Source organism: Pseudorasbora parva, chromosome 14, assembly GCF_024679245.1.
Source record: "Pseudorasbora parva isolate DD20220531a chromosome 14, ASM2467924v1, whole genome shotgun sequence".
Lineage (NCBI taxonomy): Eukaryota > Metazoa > Chordata > Actinopteri > Cypriniformes > Gobionidae > Pseudorasbora > Pseudorasbora parva.
Genome location: NC_090185.1, coordinates 5,997,420 through 6,022,693, shown reverse-complemented (window position 1 = coordinate 6,022,693; position 25,274 = coordinate 5,997,420). Strand labels below are relative to the sequence as shown.

The following is a 25,274-nucleotide window of genomic DNA, read 5'->3' as shown; positions in this document are numbered from 1 at the left end:
GTGATGACTTCCACTGGTTTTGCTGGGAGACAATGCAGTGAAGAAAGGAGCTGGAATCTGTTTCAACAGCCTTGAACACGAAGATCTGTGGGATGCTGATCTCCTGGGGCACCAAAGGGTCCTAAAATCTGGAACACGCAGATGAGGCCCTGAAGTAGATGCAGAAGGTCCTTAATCTGGAACACGCAGACAAAGGAACCTTGAAGTGAAGGTTTGCTCTCCTGAGCTTAACCTTTTTGCAAATGTCTCTGTGTGTCTTCTGCCTCTTTGGACCAGACACTCTGCTGTTTCATCCACTACTGCTGAGGTCCTGAGGAATGTTTATGGCCGTCACAAACCAGGACATTAGGGTCAGTCTCTAGGTGGGTGAAGGGCAGAAACTGCATGTGGACCAATGAGAAGTCCTGTCCTTCCTGGGCTTGGTACTAGAGGTCTTCTTCTAGCCCTCAAAGCGGTGTCTGGCTGTTGTCCAAGCATCTTTATCCGATGACGTTGGACATCTTGTTTGTGCTAGTCCAACAAGATCCAATCAAAATGTAGCAAACCTTTGTCCACTGTTACGGGCAAAGAGTCGCCCGGCCATAAACTGGGCCCTGGAATGTGCTGTTCACTACAGGGTTCAGGTCAGGAGAGTTGGCAGGCCAACTGAGCACAGTAATACCATGGTCAGTAAACCATTTACCAGTGGTTTTGGCACTGTGAGCAGGTGCCAGGTCGTGCTGAAAAACGAAATCTTCATCTCCATAAAGCTTTTCAGAAGATGGAAGCATGAAGTGCTGCAAAATCTCCTGATAGCTAGCTGCATTGACCCTGTCCTTGATAAAACACAGTGGACCAACACCAGCAGCTGACATGGCACCCCAGACAATCACTGACTGTGGGTACTTGACACTGGACTTCAGGCATTTTGGCATTTCCTTCTCCCCAGTCTTCCTCCGGACTCTGGCATCTTGATTTCCGAATGACAAAATTTGCTTTCATCCGGAAAAAGCACTTTGGACCACTGAGCAACAGTCCAGTGCTGCTTCTCTGTAGCCCAAGAGTGTCTTGACCTGGGGAATGCGGCACCTGTAGCCCATTTTCTGCACACGCCTGTGCACGGTGGCTCTGGATGTTTCTACTCCAGACTCAGTCCACTGCTTCCGCAGGTCCCCCAAGGTCTGGAATCTGTCCTTCTCCACAATCTTCCTCAGGGTCCGGTCACCTCTTCTCGTTGTGCAGCGTTTTTTGCCACACTTTTTCTTCCCACAGACTTCCCACTGGGGTTGCCTTGATACAGCACTCTGGGAACAGCCTATTCGTTCAGAAATGTCTTTCTGTGTCTTACCCTCTCGCTTGAGGGTGTCAATGATGGCCTTCTGGACAGCAGTCAGGTCGGCAGTCTTACCCATGATTGCGGTTTTGAGTAATGAACCAGGCTGGGAGTTTTTAAAAGCCTCAGGAATCTTTTGCAGGTGTTTAGAGTTAATTAGTTGATTCAGATGATTAGGTTAATAGCTTGTTTAGAGAACCTTTTCATTATTTGCTAATTTTTTGAGATAGGAATTTTGGGTTTTCATGAGCTGTATGCCAAAATCATCAGTATTAAAATAATAAAAGACCTGAAATATTTCAGTTGTTGTGCAATGAATCTAAAATATATGAAAGTTTAATTTTTATCATTACATTATGGAAAATAATGAACTTTCTCACGGGTGGATAAGTGAGAAAGTGCCATAGACAAGCTGCAGTTGCCGCTTTCAAAATAATCTCACCCTCGTGAACTGAACTGACAGGGGCTAGATATGACAGCGGAGCTGAAGCTCATTAAATATGCAAATCTTATCCAATCCTAGCCGTTGGCGTTTACCTCCAAGTCTCCAGTGCAGCACGGCCATCAAAACCCAGTTTTCAGAAGAGAGCCTCAAAACCAGTGTAGAAAATAGCTTATTACTTATTAGTTATGATGTTTTTGAATGTAAAAACCACACAAGCGTCATTAATTGACCTCAGACAACAGTATAAAAAAAGAAAAAAAGCCAGTTTGTGACACTTTTAAGAGCAGGGGTGAGGGACTCTTCCGTGTAGGGTCGTAAAAGAATGAGATTTTTCACAATATGATAAACATCTCAGAAAACATCAGAGCATTCATAGCAAATCATCTATGCAAAAGTTCTACAGGAACTGAGATTAAAAGTACTACAGAATTACAAGAATCAACAGATAATATAGAGAGTATCAGCAGAGTACAATATAATTTAACACACTTAAAAGAGCAGACTCTAGTTTGAGACACCACTGGATTCCTTCTCTCTGCTGCCACCTTGTGGTCTTGTGGGGGGGACAAATCATCCATCTCCATTGACTTTCTATTGCAGGAAGCGGCCTCCTTGTTTCTGACTTTTTACCAAAGATCTAAGAATGTCTAAACTGATATGTGACAAGGTGCACTGAAAACAAGTAACAACTAAAAAACAGAAACAATAACCCAGATATTTTTATAAGCTGTTGACCCCAAAGAACAAGTGTGTTCTGTTTTTTGTTACAAGTATGAAAAAACAATGCTATCGCTTCGCACAATAGAAAGTCAATGGAGAGCGTTGGATTGTCATGACCCCCCCCCCGGTGGGCATGCCCTAAATACGCTCTGTCTCTATAGGACTCTGCAATCTATGAACAGTCAAATCCTTATACTGAATGTCACTAAAATTAAAAATCAGATACATGCAATGCATTTTCATTCCAATTAACTGAATCAATAAGCAGCGCATGACCAATAAGTTCAAACCTATTAGCCTATTATAAACAGATTTCTAATTTCTTTTCTTTAGGGATTTTCCTTAGTTGTTAATCATAATCATCCAAATGAAAATAAATAAACATTTGTACTATATCAGTCTGTGAAATGAATAAATATAATATACAAGTTAAAAAAAAAGAAAAAAAAAGAAAAGTGAAATAAATAAACTTTTTGATGATAATCTATATGACCAGCACCTGTACTTTTCTGTGTTTGATGTGTGGAGCTTATACAGTCTTGTTCAAAATAATAGCAGTACAATGTGACTGACCAGAATAATCAAGGTTTTTAGTATATTTTTTATTGCTACGTGGCAAACAAGTTACCAGTAGGTTCAGTAGATTCTCAGAAAACAAATGAGACCCAGCATTCATAATATGCACGCTCTTAAGGCTGTGCAATTGGGCAATTAGTTGAATTAGTTGAAAGGGGTGTGTTCAAAAAAATAGCAGTGTGGCATTCAATCACTGAGGTCATCAATTTTGTGAAGAAACAGGTGTGAATCAGGTGGCCCCTATTTAAGGATGAAGCCAACACTTGAACATGCATTTGAAAGCTGAGGAAAATGGGTCGTTCAAGACATTGTTCAGAAGAACAGCGTACTTTGATTAAAAAGTTGATTAGAGAGGGGAAAACCTATAAAGAGGTGCAAAAAATGATAGGCTGTTCAGCTAAAATGATCTCCAATGCCTTAAAATGGAGAGCAAAACCAGAGAGACGTGGAAGAAAACGGAAGACAACCATCAAAATGGATAGAAGAATAACCAGAATGGCAAAGGCTCAGCCAATGATCACCTCCAGGATGATCAAAGACAGTCTGGAGTTACCTGTAAGTACTGTGACAGTTAGAAGACGTCTGTGTGAAGCTAATCTATTTTCAAGAATCCCCCGCAAAGTCCCTCTGTTAAAAAAAGGCATGTGCAGAAGAGGTTACAATTTGCCAAAGAACACATCAACTGGCCTAAAGAGAAATGGAGGAACATTTTGTGGACTGATGAGAGTAAAATTGTTCTTTTTGGGTCCAAGGGCCACAGGCAGTTTGTGAGACTACCCCCAAACTCTGAATTCAAGCCACAGTACACAGTGAAGACAGTGAAGCATGGAGGTGCAAGCATCATGATATGGGCATGTTTCTCCTACTATGGTGTTGGGCCTGTTTATCGCATACCAGGGATCATGGATCAGTTTGCATATGTTAAAATACTTGAAGAGGTCATGTTGCCCTATGCTGAAGAGGACATGCCCTTGAAATGGTTGTTTCAACAAGACAATGACCCAAAACACACTAGTAAACGGGCAAAGTCTTGGTTCCAAACCAACAAAATTAATGTTATGGAGTGGCCAGCCCAATCTCCAGACCTTAATCCAATTGAGAACTTGTGGGGTGATATCAAAAATGCTGTTTCTGAAGCAAAACCAAGAAATGTGAATGAATTGTGGAATGTTGTTAAAGAATCATGGAGTGGAATAACAGCTGAGAGGTGCCACAAGTTGGTTGACTCCATGCCACACAGATGTCAAGCAGTTTTAAAAAACTGTGGTCATACAACTAAATATTAGTTTAGTGATTCACAGGATTGCTAAATCCCAGAAAAAAAAAATGTTTGTACAAAATAGTTTTGAGTTTGTACAGTCAAAGGTAGACACTGCTATTTTTTTGAACACACCCCTTTCAACTAATTGCCCAATTGCACAGCCTTAAGAGCGTGCATATCATGAATGCTGGGTCTTGTTTGTTTTCTGACAATCTACTGAACCTACTGGTAACTTGTTTGCCACGTAGCAATAAAAAATATACTAAAAACCTTGATTATTCTGGTTAGTCACATTGTACTGCTATTATTTTGAACAAGACTGTATCAACTTCAGAATCACCATACTCACAGTTTAGCTTCTGTTGTGTTGTTTGGGATGTTATTTATTTGAAATGTAAAGTCCAAACTATTTGCTTTTGTAAACCATCAGATAGTTATTTAAAAGTCTTTTTAAATGTTTTTAATGTTCTTCAGGTGTGTTTGGTGAGCCAGTGTCAGTGAAGGAGGGCGATTCAGTCACTCTAAACTCTAGTCTTACTGAAGTGAAGGGCAATGATGTGATTCAGTGGATGTTTGGATATAAAAGCATAGCAAAAATGTGTGTAACACACAGCACTGTAAATTATGTTCTTGATGGGAGATTCAGAGACAGACTAAAGCTGGACAATCAAACTGGATCTCTGACCATCACAAACACCAGACCTGAACATGAAGGACGTTATGAACTACAGATCAACAGTTTAAGGAAGAGTTTCAATCTCACTGTCCAACGTGAGTTAGTTGCTAGTTTCTCCTGTTTTTATATTTTATTCAGCACAAATATTAAATTATTAATCCATACACATTTTGATATTGTAAAGTTCAAACTGTTCACTTTAGTAAATCACCTTAAAGTTATTGATTTGTGACCTGTTTCAGACTGCTCTTCATGCATGTTTGAAGATCCAGATGAAATATCAGTGATGGTGGGATATCAGTTCAATTTATACACGGGTCTTACTGAAATGAAGGATGGTGGTGTGATTCAGTGGAGGTTTTTACCTGAAAACACTTTAATCGCTGAAATCAATAAACGGGCCAACAGCTTCACTGTATATGATGATGTTCTCGATGGGAGATTCAGAGACAGACTGAAGCTGGACAATCAAACTGGATCTCTGACGATCACAAACATGAGAACTGACCATACTGGAGTTTATGAACGACAGACCAACAGCTTGAGAAAGAGCTACATTTTCACTGTCAACTGTGAGTTAAATTTCAGTTTACCTGTTATATTTACTCCAGCTTTGAAGTAGATCTATTTCTAAATATTTAAATACAAATTATTTTTATTCTCTAAATCAGTTTGTTTTAAATGCTCTACTTTTGAACACTCGTTGGTTCCTCTCGATGTCTGCTTAAATATCTTCATTCATCCTCATTTCTCTTTATTCTCTCATGTTTTCAGCTCGTGTGCCTGTTCCTGTCATCAGCAGAGACTGTCCTTCGTCATCAGACTATCTTCCCAATCAACAGCACACATGTGCAGGTACGGCAGCACGGCTGATATTAGTTGATGTCAGCGCTGATATTAGCGTTTATTGACTGAGCTGATCTCAGTTTGATGTTTTTATTCTGCAGACTCGGTCCGTGGTTGTGATTCAGTTGAAGCTGTGATCCGATTGGTTGTAACTGCTCTGGTGGGCGTGGCTGCAGCGGCTGCTGTTGTTATTCTGGTTTATGACATCAGATCCAGAAGAGCTGAACCTTAACGATTGTACATTTTTCAAATATTTTTTTTTAAATGTATCATTATTATTATTTACCAATCTTAATTTACTCAGAATTGCTTTATATATTGACTGCTGCAGGGATGACGCATTTGTAGGCCAAAGTCTGGAAACAAGTTGCATTTTAGCTCTTCTGGTTCCATCGTCCTAAATTCAATGAGTTTTTGGTTAAGTACCTGAAATAATCTCTGTTGGTATTAATGTTTTCCACCCTAAAAGATAATTGAGAACAAAAAGCAACACTAACATTTATGCTCAAAGTATTAAATGTAAGTGTTTGTCATAAGAAAAACATGATTCATCAAGATTACCAGGATTTTTAAACCCCTTTTTTTTTTTTTTACAATCTAATCTTTAATATTTTATAATGTTTTAAGGCACTGTGCCTGTCTCATAGTGTTTTTATTCTTCATATCAGACATCTCTAATACTGAAGCTTCTTTTCTAGCTAAACATTAAGACATTAAAACATCAGTGCTCTCTCTTTGCACTTTTAATGCAGATTTTTTAAAATCCTGTTTTAAAGCCTTTATTGTTTATATTTCTCTATAAGATACACAGATTTCACTTTACTACTGCTGTATATCTGTCATATGTATTTGCTTGCCTTTATCAATTAGGTATTCTCACTCTAACATACCGAACTTATAGAAAAAGTTATAAAAAAATTTTTTTGTCATGACTAATTTATTAATGACTCAGTATCATCTCTTTCCATTCATAACTCTTTTCCTACTAGCTATGTATATATTTTTTAAGTTGGTTATTCCCAGACAGTTTTTTTAAAATAATTTTCACAAGGTTTCATGGCCCGCAGAATACTTTGTTGTATGAATACCTGTACATTAAACATATAAAAAAGAAAGAACAGACTCTCTGCTTTTAAACAAACAAAAAAATATTCTAGCTTTATGCATTGCTTTTTTTTTAATCAACACTTAAATGCAGGTAAGTCTCATAAAAAATAAAAATAAAAAAATAATAAAAAAAAACATTTTGAGCAAAATTTGTTTTTTGTCAAAGACTACGTCTGGATCAGATTCAGAATGATGATCAAATCACAGATGGATTCCATCAACACCCCAAAGCTTCACAGTCCTCTAGCTCATCCTGGGCAAGCGACAACCTCCCCCAGTTTCTCTTAAAGCCAAAACAGAAGTGATTTAAACTGCAATTCCTCAGCTTGCCTGTAGAGAGCGGCTCCACAGGGAGCAGAATCTCATTGAGCCCCATGTTAAAATGCCCAACTTTACAGCAAAAAAATAAAAATAAAATAAAAATAAAAACATGTTTACAGTCTGGTACAAATTGTGGTTTTGGTCTATATGGCTAATTTTGCACGTCATGACAACTGTGAAGGGTTGAAATACTTTATTACTCATTTGTTTACATTATATATAAAGCCTTAAAGTTCTGCATAATTAAGGGTGTGGCCACTTTGAGTGACAAGTGGATTGCCTTTTGTCTGCTGTCTGTTAAGACTTCTTTATACTTCTGCATTGTTGTCCGCATCAATGCGCAATTACACATGCGGACCACTAGTGGCCAGTGTCCGTGGGCATGTTGATGGTGTAACCCACAATATCAAAGCAAAAGCCGAAGAAGAAGCAGCTTGTTGTGTACATTGTCGGAGTATCAGCAGCAGGGATAGCAGAAAATAGATAGCAACTTTTCTTGCAGCTTGAGTTGCTGTATCTAATACAAATTAAGCATCTCTAGTTGATTTAGTAGAGCTAAATAAGAGGTGATGTGGCGCTGGAGTATGTTTTTTGAAATCATGCAGAGTGAGCCACTGTACAGTATTGGTGGTTCGTGCACAGATCAGCTCTTCAATCAATTGCTGTTGCGGAGACTTTATTCATTTGGTTAAAAATCACAAAATGAAATGCACCCAAATGTGTGTCTGTTCTTGATATACAATCACTGATTAACATCTTTGGTTTTATTGAGAAAATAAATAAACTATACAATAGGGGATTAAAACCCAGAACTTCTGGCTTGCTTAACATAAATTCTACCACTAGACCATCAAGAGCTCACAGACACTCATAGCGAATCTATGTATTTATTCACTAACATGAATCTCTGGACTACAAAATATTATTTTATAGCAAATGTAAGAATGAAACTATCATCCCATTTCTAGAAGGACAAACACATCAACAGTTTTATTTTTATTTTTTTTATTGACCTGAGGGAGGGGTTCTGGCAGACCAATCTCAATGCTTGAGGTCCGCGTAGAATTGACGCATTGTTACATTTTTGGAGAGGTGCCCATCAGTGTACATCGTAGTCAAGTCAACTTTATTTGTATAGCGGTTTTAAAATAACTAATAACTAAAAACGTTTAACTAATCTACAGTCTTGTTCAAAATAATAGCAGTACAATGTGACTAACCAGAATAATCAAGGTTTTTAGTATATTTTTTATTGCTACGTGGCAAACAAGTTACCAGTAGGTTCAGTAGATTGTCAGAAAACAAACAAGACCCAGCATTCATGATATGCACGCTCTTAAGGCTGTGCAATTGGGCAATTAGTTGAAAGGGGTGTGTTCAAAAAAATAGCAGTGTCTACCTTTGACTGTACAAACTCAAAACTATTTTGTACAAAATGTTTTTTTTTTCTGGGATTTAGCAATCCTGTGAATCACTAAACTAATATTTAGTTGTATGACCACAGTTTTTTAAAACTGATTGACATCTGTGTGGCATGGAGTCTACCAACTTGTGGCACCTCTCAGCTGTTATTCCACTCCATGATTCTTTAACAACATTCCACAATTCATTCACATTTCTTGGTTTTGCTTCAGAAACAGCATTTTTGATATCACCCCACAAGTTCTCAATTGGATTAAGGTCTGGAGATTGGGCTGGCCACTCCATAACATTAATTTTGTTGGTTTGGAACCAAGACTTTGCCCGTTTACTAGTGTGTTTTGGGTCATTGTCTTGTTGAAACAACCGTTTCAAGGGCATGTCCTCTTCAGCATAGGGCAACATGACCTCTTCAAGTATTTTAACATATGCAAACTGATCCATGATCCCTGGTATGCGATAAATAGGCCCAACACCATAGTAGGAGAAACATGCCCATATCATGATGCTTGCACCTCCATGCTTCACTGTCTTCACTGTGTACTGTGGCTTGAATTCAGAGTTTGGGGGTCGTCTCACAAACTGCCTGTGGCCCTTGGACCCAAAAAGAACAATTTTACTCTCATCAGTCCACAAAATGTTCCTCCATTTCTTTTTAGGCCAGTTGATGTGTTCTTTGGCAAATTGTAACCTCTTCTGCACATGCCTTTTTTTAACAGAGGGACTTTGCGGGGGATTCTTGAAAATAGATTAGCTTCACACAGACGTCTTCTAACTGTCACAGTACTTACAGGTAACTCCAGACTGTCTTTGATCATCCTGGAGGTGATCATTGGCTGAGCCTTTGCCATTCTGGTTATTCTTCTATCCATTTTGATGGTTGTCTTCCGTTTTCTTCCACGTCTCTCTGGTTTTGCTCTCCATTTAAAGGCATTGGAGATCATTTTAGCTGAACAGCCTATCATTTTTTGCACCTCTCTATAGGTTTTCCCCTCTCTAATCAACTTTTTAATCAAAGTACGCTGTTCTTCTGAACAATGTCTTGAACGACCCATTTTCCTCAGCTTTCAAATGCATGTTCAACAAGTGTTGGCTTCATCCTTAAATAGGGGCCACCTGATTCACACCTGTTTCTTCACAAAATTGATGACCTCAGTGATTGAATGCCACACTGCTATTTTTTTGAACACACCCCTTTCAACTAATTCAACTAATTGCCCAATTGCACAGCCTTAAGTGCGTGCATATCATGAATGCTGGGTCTCATTTGTTTTCTGAGAATCTACTGAACCTACTGGTAACTTGTTTGCCACGTAGCAATAAAAAAATATACGAAAAACCTTGATTATTCTGGTTAGTCACATTGTACTGCTATTATTTTGAACAAGACTGTATGTGCTACACACAGCCTATGGCGTAGCTATGACGTACACTTGACGCAGATGTATAAATCAGCCTTTAGTCATCACGTCACCTCAGCTCCGCCCATGTCCTGCCTCTTTGCCCATTGTCAGTTACCAGGAAGTGACGCGCTGCCAAGATGGCAATGGCCAGCTCGACCCTAATTTATGCTTCAAAATTGCTCTTCAGAATCCTATGGTTGATGTCAGGGACACTACGTCCATATTTTTTTACAGCCTATGGTCCTGGGTCAACCTTTTATTCACTAACATTAGGCAGTTTAATTTTAATTGAAATACAGAGAAAAGAGAGGATCTGTCAATTAAATTGCGCAAAAGAAAGAATCAGCCCTTCAGGTTCAGCATAATCCACAGCTCAGTTTCTGCGTCTCGGGGTTACTTGACAGTTCTCTTTGCACTCATTTAGGAGCTCTTCTAGCCAGCGATTATTCCCTTGATTATCTAACACATTTACCCCACAGTAACTGCTGGAGACACTAATTGCTGAGCGGCCATTTATTGTTTCCCCAAAAAAGAGAGCTCATGGCACATAAAATTCACCCAACCGTCATACTCAAAACATGTAAGTTATTCCTTAAATAATCAGGGTTCACAAGCATCACCTGTGCACATTAATTTCATTAAAGAGCAACCATTTACATTAACTGAGTATGATAGACATAGCCACATTCCAATAATTTGGAGTCATGCACATAGCTCATAATCCAACAACTGGGCTGGTAACTTCCTGCCCCGTGACCACCGTCCCTCCTTAAATCGATTATGGGTCACCTTTTTTGCCGTTTCCTTGTGTGTATCTGTTAATCTGTCTTGGAAGTGATTTACTGCGTGCGCAAGCAATTAGTTGTGCGCTTGATTAATGATGTTCTTGATGGGAGATTCAGAGACAGACTAAAGCTGTACAATCAAACTCGATCTCTGACCATCACAAACATCACAACTGAACATGCTGTTTATAAAGTACTAGAGTGGAGCGAAATTGTCATCAAAAACATTGAGTTCCTGTCTATAGTGAGTAGACATAATGTGTCCTCTACATCAAATATATTTGTAGATTTACATTAAATAATAGAGGAGATACCTCTGGTGGAGTTTATGGCCACTTCATCTGGTGGATGTGACACACTCCCCTCCCCCTTTAAGGAGCATATTCCAGAGGCTCCATATTCCAGAGGCTACTTAACAGAAATCCAGGAGGGAGGTGGAGTGAAGGCAGGCCCAGTGGCAGGACAGAGGGCCAGGTCCAGGGAGGCAGGACTGGAGACTGAGGCAGATCAGGGAATCAGGGTGGAGCTGTCTGGACTGAAGACTATCTCAACAGAGCTGAAGACCACCTCAGTGGAGCAGATGACCACCACAGCAGAGTAGATGGGACTACTGATCCCCACAGTGGAGTAGATGACCAGCACAGTAGAGTAGACGGGACTATTGATACCCACAGTGGAGCAGATGACCACCACAGCAGAGTAGATGGGACTACTGATTCCCACAGTGGAGCAGATGACCAGCACAGCAGAATAGATGGGACTACTGATCTCCACAGTGGAGCAGATGACCACCACAGCAGAGTAGATGGGACTACTGATATCCACAGTGGAGCAGATGACCACCACAGCAGAGTAAATGAGACTACTGATACCCACAGCAGAGTAGATGGGACTACTGATATCCACAGTGGAGTAGATGGGACTACTGATGCCCACAGCAGAGTAGATGGGACCACTGATACCCACAGCAGAGCAGATGACCAACACAGCAGAGTAGATGGAACTACTGATACCCACAGCAGAGTAGATGGGACTACTGATGCCCACAGCAGAGTAGATGGGACTACTGATACCCACAGCAGAGCTGATGACCAACACAGCAGAGTAGATGGGACTACTGATATCCACAGTGGAGCAGATGACCAACACATCAGAGTAGATGGGACTACTGATACCCACAGCAGAATAGATGGGACTATTGATACCCACAGCAGAGTAGATGGGACTAGTGACACCCACAGCAGAGTAGATGGGACTACTGATACCCACAGCAGAGCAGATGACCAACACAGCAGAGTAGATGGGACTATTGATACCCACAGTAGAGCAGATGACCACCCCAGCAGATTAGATGGGACTTCTGATATCCACAGTGGAGCAGATGACCAACACAGCAGAGTAGACAGGACTACTGATACCCACAGCAGAGTAGATGGGACTACTGATGCCCGGAGCAGAGTAGATGGGACTACTGATATCAACAGAGGAGCAGATGACCAACACAGCAGAGTAGATGGGACTACTGACACCCACAGCAGAGCAGATGACCACCACAGCAGAGTAGACGGGACTACTGATACCCACAGTAGAGCAGATGACGACCCCAGCAGATTAGATGAGACTACTGATACCCACAGTGGAGCAGATGACCAACACAGCAGAGTAGATGTAACTACTGATACCCACAGTGGAGCAGATGACCAACACAGCAGAGTAGATGGGACTACTGATACCCACAGCAGAGTAGATGGGACTACTGATACCCACAGTAGAGCAGATGATCAACACAGCAGAGTAGATGGGACTACTGATACCCATAGTAGAGCAGATGACCAACACAGCAGAGTAGATGTAACTACTGATACCCACAGTGGAGCAGATGACAACCACAGCAGAGTAGATGGGACTACTGATACCCACAACAGAGTAAATGGGACTACTGATACCCACAGTAGAGCAGATGACCAACACAGCAGAGTAGATGGGACTACTGATACCCACAGTGGAGCAGATGATGACCACCACAGCAGAGTAGACTGGACTATTGATCTCCACAGTGGAGCAGATGACCACCACAGCAGAGTAGATGGGACTACTGATACCCACAGTGGAGCAGATGACCAGCACAGTAGAGTAGACAGGACTACTACAGGACTATACCCATAGTGGAGCAGATGATGACCACCACAGCAGAGTAGATGAGACTACTGATACCCACAGTGGAGCAGATGACCAGCACAGCAGAGTAGATGGGACTACTGATACCCACAGTGGAGCAGATGACCAGCACAGCAGAATAGATGGGACTACTGATACCAACAGTGGAGCAGATGACCAGCACAGTAGAGTAGACAGGACTACTACAGGACTATACCCATAGTGGAGCAGATGATGACCACCACAGCAGAGTAGATGGGACTACTGATACCCACAGTAGAGCAGATGACCACCACAGCAGAGTAGATAGGACTACTGATACCCACAGTAGAGCAGATGACCAACACAGCATAGTAGATAGGACTACTGATACCCACAGTGGAGCAGATGACCACCACAGCAGATTACATTTTACATTTATCCATTTGGCAGACGCTTTTATCCAAAGCGACTTACATTGCATTCAAGGTACACATTTTTACATTTTGTAAATTCTTGCTTTCCCTGGGAATCGAACCCATGACCTTGCCGTTGCTAGCGCCATGCTCTACTGTTTGAGCTGTTTAAACTCTATACTGTTTGAGAATCGATTTCACCACAGATTAGATGGGACTACTGATACCCACAGCAGAGCAGATGACCAACACAGTAGAGTAGACAGGACTACTGATCTCCACAGTGGAGCAGATGACCACCACAGCAGAGTAGACTGGACTATTGATCCCCACAGTGGAGCAGATGACCACCAAAGCTGAGTAGATGGGACTACTGAGACCCACAGTGGAGCAGATGACCACCACAGCAGAGTAGATGGGACTACTGATACCCACAGTGGAGTAGATGACCACCACAGCAGAGTATATTGGACTACTGATACCCACAGCAGAGTAGACGGGACTACTGATACCCACAGTGGAGCAGATGACCACCACAGCAGAGTAGACGGGACTACTGATACCCACAGTAGAGCAGATGACCAGCACAGCAGAGTAGACGGGACTACTGATACCCACAGCAGAGCAGATGACCAACACAGTAGAGTAGACTGGACTACTGATCTCCACAGGGGAGCAGATGACCTCCACAGTAGAGTTGACTGGACTATTGATACCCACAGTGGAGCAGATGACCACCACAGCAGAGTAGACAGGACTACTGATACCCACAGTGGAGCAGATGACCACCACAGCAGAGTAGATTGGACTACTGATATCCACAGTGGAGCAGATGACCACCACAGCAGAGTAGATTGGACTACTGATATCCACAGTGGAGCAGATGACCACCACAGTAGAGTAGACAGGACTAAAACAAAGACCATAGAAATGTTAGAGATTAGCACTAGGGCTGTTTTGAGTTAAGTAATGGCCTCCATATCCACAACAGGACAGGAAGTACATTCTAGATTGATCTCTGTTGTCATAATAGAACAGGCTGGGTTTTCATAGGTGGTTCCTGGTCGTATCTGGACAAACAGGAAGTTCAGGGGCGGTGTCCACAGTTGGATCATAGAGAGTACAGAGACAGGGACAACCTCTGTAACCATGTCAAAATAGAAAGAGTTCATGAGTTCATGACACCTGAGAAAGAGTAGATGAAGTGTGAACGGCCCACAAAAATAAGATGGAGGTTAGAATCACAGGATGCACAGCCTACGGTGAAAGCACCACTGGACTCGGGACCGCTAGGGTCTGGCACCACCGGACTAGAAGTCGCTTAAACAACCAGGCTAGGGACCACTGAACTCGAGGATGATGTTGGGAACATTGAGATGCCAGCTGTTCACACCAACATCAGTGGTGGGTCCACCAAACTAGAAGCCAGTATCAACCGCCCAGAGACTGCTTTAGTAACTTAAGGTGCAGCATCTAGGTCATGTTACTTTTGAATTTTGTTGTAGAAACACAAGCAAAAATATAAGATAAATATAATTAATTTATTTTGAGGAAAACGTTTTTTTTTTTTTTTTTTTTTTTTTTTTTTTGAGTAAAAAGGATCCTGCAGTGGTTTTTCTCTTTTATTTTATCTGTTCAAACATCAGTGTGTCTGGTTTTATCTGGCGGGTGTTAAACGGCGTCTGCTGGAGGTCTGTGGTTGATGTGTGTGTCAGCAGTTTGTGGCTGAAGTGTTATTTCACTTTATCTCCTGCTAATAAGAAGCTCATAAAAACATCAAAACATCTTTACATTGAAATAAAGTGAATCCATCAACAGTCAAACAGGTCAGAGGTCAGATATGATTTACACATAACAGAACTAAATAACACTCCTGTAGATACCAGGGGTTGAACATCTTCAAATTTTTGGGATGGTTGACATTTATATGATGAAAGGCGAGTCATCAGATGACGTCATTAATGAATAAATAAGCCTGAACCTTGAGATGTGAACGCGTGTTTTCTTGTGCACAGGACGGCTATGGCATATGACACAGTACTGCCCTTGAGGTTATTGCTCCTACATAACAGCTTTTTTAGTGTTGACAATACATCTCTATGCTACTGAATGATTCTGTGAGCTGCACACAATCTCTGCGTGATGTACGAGCTGTGTGTGTGCGTTACAATGCAGTGCTGTATTAGTCATCCAGATGGAATAATCAAACATTTCTTGTGGAGAGCACTCTGAATATGCCTTTATTTGTCATTTTAACTGTTGGAAACGGAGAATGCGTTTTAGCAATTATATATGTAGGCCAGAGACTAGTCGACGTCAAGCTTAAAGCGTCATGGCGGAACATTAAAGTCGACTAGTCTCTGCAAACCCCAGTAGATACAGATATCTAATCCAATATTTCACTCTTCTGCTATTAGTTTCCATTCTGGGCTACAGTTCATTAGAAAATGTACAATCAGCAAAAGCTTGTTGATGTTCGTGATGTTAAAGGAGACGGATGTGTGAGGTTAGGGGAGGATTCACACACAACCAGATAAATATCACATTTCAGTGTTCCAGATCAATCTTTCATTTGAAGAGTCACTATCGTGGGCTTTTCAGTGAACCGGTGAAGAAAATGTTTCTCAGATTAGTTTTGCTCTGTTCGTGTTTGTGGCGTCTGGATGGTGAGTTTTAAATGTGTTTTTATGGCTTCAGTTGTTTCTGTTCTGGTATCATGTGATAAATTACTGGTTAAATGAGTTAGAGAAGATTAACATTCACTGTTAGTGTCAGCAACGGTGGCTGTAGTGAAGCGCACGACTCAGGAAATAACTCAAAGAAAAGTCTTTACTCTAATAATCCACACAATACACAGGAGAATCATGGGGAGAAACACAAGCACGTAACATAGACGATACCGGACGATGAGCTGAACAGAACTCAGGGTTTAAATAACAGGGAGATCATGGGAAGAACAGAAACAGGTCTGGGATTAATGAACTAATGATAGAGAACACAGGCCAATGGAAACAGAGAGAAAACTAAACCAGGGGCTCGTTCATTACTTTATAATTTTATTGCAGTCTTACACACATACTGTACAGTTAATCTGAGCCGTGCGTTAATTTGAGTGGTGACAGATATAATGGGTTGACTTGATCTTGACCCTTAAGAAACTTTAATTAATGCTGTCAGGTAACACATCTGCTTCAAACATGGGCGTAGGTTTAGGGGGGGACGCTAGGTACTAGTCCCAATCAATATTTTAAGATGGCAAAATTGTCCCCACCAATATTTTAGCAAACTCCTTTGTGCTGCTATATGGATCGATTCCGTATCGTATTTACAAGCAAAATGACGCGTCCCGCCGTATCAAACCAATACAGGATGCGATGCACAAGATTGCTTTAGCGACTTTGCTGCCATAGCGACGGAGTCTCGAGAACATGCGCTGTAAACTTGCGCGTTTTTTTTAAAAAACATGTCGAGCTCGTGTCCACCTAAACGCAAGAGGATTTCCAGATATAGGGCTGAATAGAAAAAAAGGTATCAGTGGGTCTGTCCAGTAACTTATGATGAACCTAAGACAAACTGCAACCTTTGCAGAGAAGCATTTCAGTGTCTCAGACTGTGACTGAAAGCAGCAGTGATGACGGACACATCCGTGCTTCTAGGTAGGCCTATTGTTTTTTTAATGGATAATATTTTAATATAATATTCCATACATTATCAAAGCTTGGCAGACTTATTTTTCTAGACATTAGACCGGTTAATTAATAGATTATAGCCTAATTAATGTTATTAATTTATCATTTAGCTATATTAATAATAAATAATCCTGTCATATCAAGTTTGACATTTAAAAAATATTTAGATAAAAAGGGGACAAATAATTCCATAACAATATAGTCATAATAAAGAAAATGTTATTAAATCTTTGAATTTCAGAACAATTTTGTCAGTAAAGTGGTTACTTGTTCAAAATGACTGCTTAAAGAGACTGCCCAAAAATTAAAAATCTGACAATTTCCTCACCCTCAAGTTGTTCCAAACCTGTATACATTTCTTTGTTGAATGTTGAATTCCTACCATGGAAGTAAATGGTGCCCTCAAAGCAGCCTGGTTACAAACTTTCTTCAAAATATCTTCTTTTGTGTTCAGCAGAAGAAAGAAACTCATACAGGTTTGGAACATCATGAGGGCGAGTAAATGATGACAGAATTTTTATTTTTGGGTGAGCCATCCCTTTAAAGTGCACCAATATAGGCTACTAAAATAGTTCTTTAGATATAAATGAAATAATCAAATGTAAAATAATATAAAATGTGTTCTGTTGCAAGCTTACATAGGCCTACTTGATTCCATGTCTATTGTTGAGCTGTTGTCATTGTTTAATTGTCACTCTTATCACTTCTATCACTCTTTAAATGCCAAGTTCATACATGATTTTCAAAAATTGATTCAAAACTGATTTGGAAAAAAAAACTTACACACAAAATAACTTATTTTCAATATTAAAAGTGATTGTGCATGATTATATAGCATTATGGCTTTACAATCAAAACATGTGGTTATAATGGAAGTCAATGGGGCAAAAACAGCCACAAACGGTAAATGAGGGAGAAACAAAAACTGATTTTGTACAAAAACTAGCAATGCATCAAATCTAAAGTTGTTACTAATATTTGACATGCTTAATAATGTGATAAGAGGTTTAAAAAAAAATCCAGTCCACAATCATTTTTTATATTGAAAAAAAAGTAATTTTGTGTGCATGTTGTGTTTTTTTCCAAATCAGTTTTGAAAATCATTTATGAACTTGACAATTAAAGAGTATTTTGTTTTATTATTATTATGGTACTTGATTGGGCTGAAAAGCCTCATAAATTAATAATCGTATTCATTCCTAAACTATGGTGCAATTCCATACTCAGTAATAAATAATAGACTATTTAATCTGGGCAAACCTGGTGGGATGTCCCCACCAAAGCTGAGACCAAACCTACGCCCTTGGCTTCAAATATAAAATTAAATGAATTACTAATTACAACATTAAAAAAATAAAAATGTAAAGCCTGTACAAATACTAAAAATCATTAATATAAATTATTGGGAATCATGTTTTAAACCAGTGCATATTTCATTTATCTATTATAACTTTTATGTCGTTTTGGTTGCTTGGCTGTTTCCTTATAAAGGTCCAGCAATACGTCAAGTTTTTCATCAGGTGTCTTTTTTAATTATATGATGTTATTTCGTTGCTGTCTTGCCGCCAGCCAATCGCTGCATTGCTGAACGTGGTTTTGAGTATCGATCATCTGCCCTCTTTAGAGAACATGAGACCACGCAGTAATCTCAGATAACTTAATCCAGAGATGTTAATCCAATCCACAAATTAGTTTGAAGAACCAAATTAGCCAGAGATCATTTACCAGGATTAAAAGATCTGGGATCTGTCAAATCATCTCAGATGTATTAGGTGACGTACGACGAACTGACCCTGAACAGAACAAACACGTTACAGTTCGTCTCATATAGAAATAATTCAATCGTTATTTTACTGTCAGATCAAATTAAATCTGATTAAATAAAGTTATATAAATATGAAGCTCAGATTCTCGACAGCATTACGTGTGACATTAAACATTAAAGTTAAAGTGTGTTTTTAGTTATTGTTCCATATAAATCTATAAATCAGAATATCATAATCTTCACATTTAAATGAATAAAAGTATTTTAGTGAAGCTTCATCAAACCAATATCAAGTGATATTAATGCTTTAATCTCTGAAAAAAAAAAAAAAAAAATCAGGTGTTTTTGTTGATGATCCTATTCACCAAAAGTCAGTGACAGTAAACATGGGAGATTCATTCACACTAAACTCTGGTCTCACTGAACTGAAGGATGATGATCTGATTCAGTGGAGGTTTAGAAACACTTTAATCGCTGAAATCAAAAAACGGACCGACAGCTTCACTGTATATGATGATGATCTTGATGGGAGATTCAGAGACAGACTGAAGCTGGACAATCAAACTGGATCTCTGACCATCACAGACATCATAATGAAACATACTGGAGATTATGAAGTACAGATGAACAGTGAGAAAGAGCTTTATATTCTCACTGTTTTTGGTGAGTCATATTTAATATTTTAATCACAAAGATTCAACTATTAATCCAAACTCCATTTTGCTTCTGTTGTTTAATGATGATATTCAGTCCAAATGTTGTTTCTGTTTGTTCTCTGTGTGTTTTTGGTGATACAGTAAAAATATCAGTGAATGAGGGAGATTCAGTCACTCTAAACTCTCGTCTCACTGAAGTGAAGGATGATGATCTGATTCAGTGGAGTTTAAGATACACTTTAATCGCTGAAATCAATGTAACGGCCGACAGCTTCACTGTATATGATGATGTTCTTGATGGGAGATTCAGAGACAGACTGAAGCTGGACAATCAAACTGGATCTCTGACCATCACAAACGTCACAATGAAACATGCTGGAGAATATGAACTACAAATCAACAGTGTGTGGGTTTATTTCTATCTCACTGTCATTGGTGAGTTCAAAAATATTTGTACCTGTTTTTAATGACAAAAGTGACATTAATTCATACAACTCTTATTTCTTTTTTTTTAATGATATTATTTCAAATGTAAATGTTAAACAGTTTAATAAACCATTATAATCTGTTCATGTGTGTGTGTGTGTGTGTGTGTGTGTGTGTGTGTGTGTGTGTGTGTTTGGTTATTCAGTGTCAGTGACGGAGGGAGATTCAGTCACTCTAGACTCAGATCTCACTGAAATAAAGGATAATAATTTCCGGATTCGATGGAGGTTTGGAAACACTTTAATCGCTGAACTAAATAAACGGACCAACATCTTCACTGTATATGATGATGTTCTTGACGGGAGATTCAGAGACAGACTGAAGCTGGACAAACAAACTGGATCTCTGACCATCACAAACACCACAACTGAACATGCTGGATATTATCGACTATACATCAACTTTTCCAGATGGTGTTCTACTATCCGTCTCACTGTCTATGGTGAGTTAAATATCAGTGTCATGTTTTTTATTTATACAGCTAGATCTAAAGAAGTATCTTATCATGACTAATTCCTTTTTTACATTAACAGTAGCAATGGGAATTTTTGTCAATTTCTCATTTCAACCATCGATAGGTCTCAAAAACGAGTAATCGATTAACCGTGGGTGGGGCTAGCAGGCGTCTCCGTCATGGAGATACGAAACTATTTTAAGATTGTTTTACGAAAATTAATGTTGACACAAACATGAGATGTCTTTAAAAAATATGAACATATGACTATAAAAAATAACTGCTAGATTATGATGCATAAATGTCTTTGAAAAAGAAACAAAATAACCCAGTCAGTAATATCGGGCATTGTATTTGAGCTGAAACTGTGAATACACCACCCCGCAGAGCTTTGCTAGCGGATTAATAAACTCCGAATGCATCCTATATGAGATTAATCGGATGTATACAATTTACATCTGCCCAAAAGGACGCAAATACGCACGTGAACTTGGCCATTTAAAGGCTTGAAAGGGAAACTCATTTTGAATGTGCTCTTCCCTTAACAACAACGCTAATACTTGGGCTAAACCACAGATCATTTACAACACTATTACAATCGTGTTCTCATTATAATGCTATGTACATGACAGATTGGCGCTGCAAATAATTTTGTTTTTCATGATAGAAGTGATTCGGCATCACTGCACGTTTTCAAATCCATGAGAAATAACTTCAGGTCTACTGTTTAAAAAACGAGTAACACTGCTGCATTATTAATATCATCAATGATTTTGAAAAATAAATAGCCTATCTAAAAAGAATATGACCGTCTCAAATAACCCAGAGTCGATAACGTCGGGCTGTTCGCATTTGAGCTGAAGCTGAAGAGAATGAACACCAGCCGATATAACGGCAGCGCTTTGCTAGCTGGTTATTAAACTCAACCAAACGCCGTCCTATATGAGATTAATCAGATATAGACAACATATAATCAAGTATAAAACAAATAATCTTACAACTTTCATTTGTGGATTTCCTTTAACAGTACGCTGATACACGGGGAGCTAAAGCACGGAGAATACAACATTCAATATCAACCATGTTCTCATTGTAATGCTGTGTATGTGACAGATTGGTGCTGCACATCTTGCCCTGTATTTAATGATCATTCTCAGTGCTTCAGGCATCACTGCGCGCTTCAGTTTCACTTTATTTCGCGGTCTGGAAGGCGTGCTGTCTAACGCTAACCAATCAGACCTCAGTTGCCGCCCAAGATGCTGCAATAACCAATAGTCTAATAGACAAATATATTTTTTTAAAGTCAGGGCGATCATCGTTTTCATGATCGATCGTCACTGTCACGTTCGAGTACTCGACCACTGTTGCCCAGGTTTATATTTCACTTTCTCTATCAGAGTTTTAAATGCTCTACTTTTGATCAATATTTGGTTCCTGTCGATATTCCTCGTCTGCTTCAATATCTTCACTCATCCTCATTTCTCTTTATTCTCTCATGTTTTCAGCTCATCTGCCTGTTCCTGTCATCAGCAGTAACTCTTCACAATGTTCATCATCCTCATATTGTTCACTGGTGTGTTCATCAGCGGTGAATGTGAGTCATGTGACTCTCTCCTGGTTCAAAGGAAACAGTTTATTGTCCAGCATCAGTGCGTCTGATCTCAGCATCAGTCTCTCTCTACCTCTGGAGGTGAAATATCAGGATAAAAACACCTACAGCTGTGTGCTGAACAATCCCATCAGCCACCAGACTCAACATCTGGACATCACTCAACTCTGTCACACATGTGCAGGTACGGCAGCACGGCTGATATTAGTTGATGTCAGCGCTGATATTAGCGTTTATTGACTGAGCTGATCTCAGTTTGATGTTTTTATTCCTCAGTCCACTGCTGTGGTCCCACTGAAGCTGTGATCCGATTGGTCCTCTCTGCTCTGGTGGGCGTGGCTACTGTCATGCTTGTGGTTTATGAGATCAGATCCAGAAGAGCTGAACGAGATCAAGCTCATATTCACACATCAGGTTCATGATTGATGATGGCATTTCTCTCAAACTTATTTTACATATATTAATATTTGTGAGATTTATTAACTTATCGCTTTATATGTTTATCTTTTTCAGGAGCAGACCACTGAGCTTTAAAGATTCTTCAAGTGTTTTTGTCATAACAAATACTGATGATTATTTGAGCTTCTGCTCCTGTTTCCGTGTCAGATTTTTAAAAATTACATTTCTAAGGCTTTGTTTATATTTCTCTCCGATACAAAAAATGAATATAGAGACTCACAGATCTCACTTCTACTGCTGTATATCTGTCATATGTATTTGCTTGCCTTTATTAATAAAGTTTTCTCACTCTGAGGTTCAAGAGTCTCTCCATGTTTTATTATGATGATTGAGCGCCTCCTGGAGGAATACAGACTTTATGTGTATTTTAACATTTTAGAGGTTAGCAGTGTGCCACATATACAGTAAAGCTTTACATTTTTTAAACATTATTTAAAATATTACTTGTAAATATTTCCATTATTATTAGCTAATACATCTATTTGTTTTTCTACAAAAGTGTACAACTTCTGCCAGCTTCTTCTTTACCCTGAGAAAATACTAATTTGTGACACATTATAATATACTTTGGGCCAGCTTGCGCCACCACAGGGAGTTTTGATATGCTCTGAATTTTTTTTTACAATTACTGTCTAATTTATTATTTTCTGTACAGTTGAAATCTCCTCCAAGGAACAATAACTCTTCTGGGCTTAAGTCTTTCATAATAACACTAATTGTATCAACAACAAAAAAACTAAACTAAACGATTCTTTCAGCCCCGTTTGTAGGGGCAAACAGTCATTACAGTGTTTTCAAACTGGGCTTTAAATTATTTAAAAATGGCCTTTCTTTTTTCTGTTTTGAAAGAAATTGGTAGTGATTTCTTTGAAAACAGGATAGCTATTCCTTCAATATTAGAAGTCATAAAATGTGCCCATTCCATTCTTTTTTTATTCTTGAAAAAAGGTAACATCTACATGCTTTTGTTTTATAAATTCTAACAAGCACATTCTCTTCTGCACCCTTTTTTATTGAAGAGTTCCAATTATAAAATGTCTCATAAAAATTATGTTTTAAAAAAACTAAAGTTATTAAAAGAAACTAGGCAAGGCTAAGACTTCCACCAGAATAAAAGAAATTACACCATATCTTGTTTTTCCATCTCTATGGATTTGCTTTTTCAGTTCTCACAATTTTCCTAAGATGGTAAACTTCTTTATCTGCAAATGCACCTTCTTTCATTATAATCTGGAATGTCTAGTTCAAGTTCACTTTATTTATATAGCACATTTACAACAGCCACTAGGCTGACCAAAGTGCTTTACAGAACAGCCAGGTAAATAACAAGAAAATAGTACCTGTGAAAGGATTGAAAATATGAAATTTGAAATTGAACAAAGACATTTGCTTTACTGTTTTCAAGCCCCATCTCTTATTTTGGCCATTTGGAATTCGTAAAGACAAAGAGATGTTGAAGTAGACTAGAAATCTAGACGCACCCTAGCGGTAGCAAAAATTAATCTGCCGCGAGTGTCGTCTAGCAACTCTCAATACACTTCTGAGCTGTATTCCCCTAACTCTTGCCGGGCCAATCACATAGTGTATAGAGTTGGTGGGCGGGGCCATAATGACGACGGCCGAGTTGCGTTTGCATGCTTCTAGTAAACACAGAAACTGGCGAACGGCGGTCTTTCGAATCAGCTTGAAGGAAATTTTGAATACAATGAAGGAAATTTGTTTAATAAATAGAAACTCAAAATATTATTGTATCTGAACCACATACAATTTTTGATAAATCATAAAACACACACAAATACCCAATATGCTTCAAAATCAACAAAATCTTTTAATCATCTTTTAATAAAGGTTGTTGAATCTCAAAAAATGTTCATTGTATTAACTCAAAATTTTAAGGCAACCAGGTAACAGTGTAGCTATATATCTTTTCTTGGAAAATAAATTTCCCAAGACTCCAATCTTACGACCTTATTATTATTTTTTTTATTATTGTTATAGCCGTGGTGTGAACTCTGCTATTATTTAATATTGAGAGATTTTTGGAACTATATCTTTATTGTTATGTTACAGTTCTGTTTAATGTTTCCTTGCGATGTATTGGTGTATTGGTCCTAATCTTAATATTCTCAACTTTTTGAAAGACCTTTAAAGTATCGTTGGACCCAAAAGTGATAATACTACAGCAATACTGCGCAATATTGTGGTGTCAGGGAAGCGACTCTGGAAGACTTGGAGTTAAGCTTTTCTCTCAGAAACGAACAAAGAACAGCACTGAAGTCATTCTTAAAAAGGGAAGATGTGTTCGGAGTTTTGCCGACCGGATACGGCGAATGTTTAATCTATCAATAAGCTCTGCTTCACCTTCGTTGCTCTGGTTGGTTGTAGCGCTATCTTATCGCGTGCAGAGGGAGTTTGAAAGACAACCGTTTATCCCGCCCCTTGGATTGAGCTGTCAATGGTGAGTTTCCAGACCAAACATCTTGATGTGGGTCTTGCTTGTCAGGCTAATGTTGAAGGCCTGTAGGCCAAATGTGTGCCACACCTTTAGTACAGTGGGGGAAGTTTGATCTGATTGGTCAGTTTGAATGTCTCACATTAGGATTTCAGTCAAATGGTCAAGGAAGAGATTGGTCAAAAGAAGATTGCAATTGTTGCTCTGTCTCTTTGATTCTCTGGCTTTATCTTGGGGCGCCTATTCTTTGGCTCTTCCCTTTGCTCTCTTCCTCTCTTTGC

General features: G+C 39.1%; 2 protein-coding genes across 2 annotated transcripts in view; both read left to right on the top strand.

Annotated features, from left to right (window-relative positions):
- Positions 1-25,274, top strand: part of LOC137039676 (uncharacterized) — a 71,324-nt gene that overhangs the window by 3,382 nt on the left and 42,668 nt on the right. Inside the window, exons 2-4 of the mRNA XM_067414950.1 lie at positions 4,789-5,085; positions 5,233-5,562; positions 5,765-5,845. Coding sequence (XP_067271051.1) covers positions 4,789-5,085; positions 5,233-5,562; positions 5,765-5,845 — 708 coding nt within the window. The remainder of the gene's footprint in view (positions 1-4,788; positions 5,086-5,232; positions 5,563-5,764; positions 5,846-25,274) is intronic.
- On the top strand, positions 19,264-22,509 carry LOC137040701 (carcinoembryonic antigen-related cell adhesion molecule 1-like). The gene is made up of 5 exons (XM_067416473.1): positions 19,264-19,513; positions 19,639-19,986; positions 20,165-20,461; positions 21,979-22,267; positions 22,354-22,509. Exons 1-5 carry the CDS (start codon positions 19,264-19,266, stop codon positions 22,502-22,504), a joined length of 1,335 nt encoding a protein of 444 aa, XP_067272574.1. The 3' UTR covers positions 22,505-22,509.

Bases quoted from the DNA above. Each gene is read 5' to 3' on its own strand.
- LOC137040701 (XM_067416473.1), top strand. From the start codon at position 19,264: ATGGGAGATTCATTCACACTAAACTCTGGTCTCACTGAACTGAAGGAT. The intron at 19,987-20,164 runs GTACCTGTTTTT...TTGGTTATTCAG, and splicing joins TGGTGAGTTCAAAAATATTT to TGTCAGTGACGGAGGGAGAT. The intron at 20,462-21,978 runs GTGAGTTAAATA...TCATGTTTTCAG, and splicing joins TATCCGTCTCACTGTCTATG to CTCATCTGCCTGTTCCTGTC.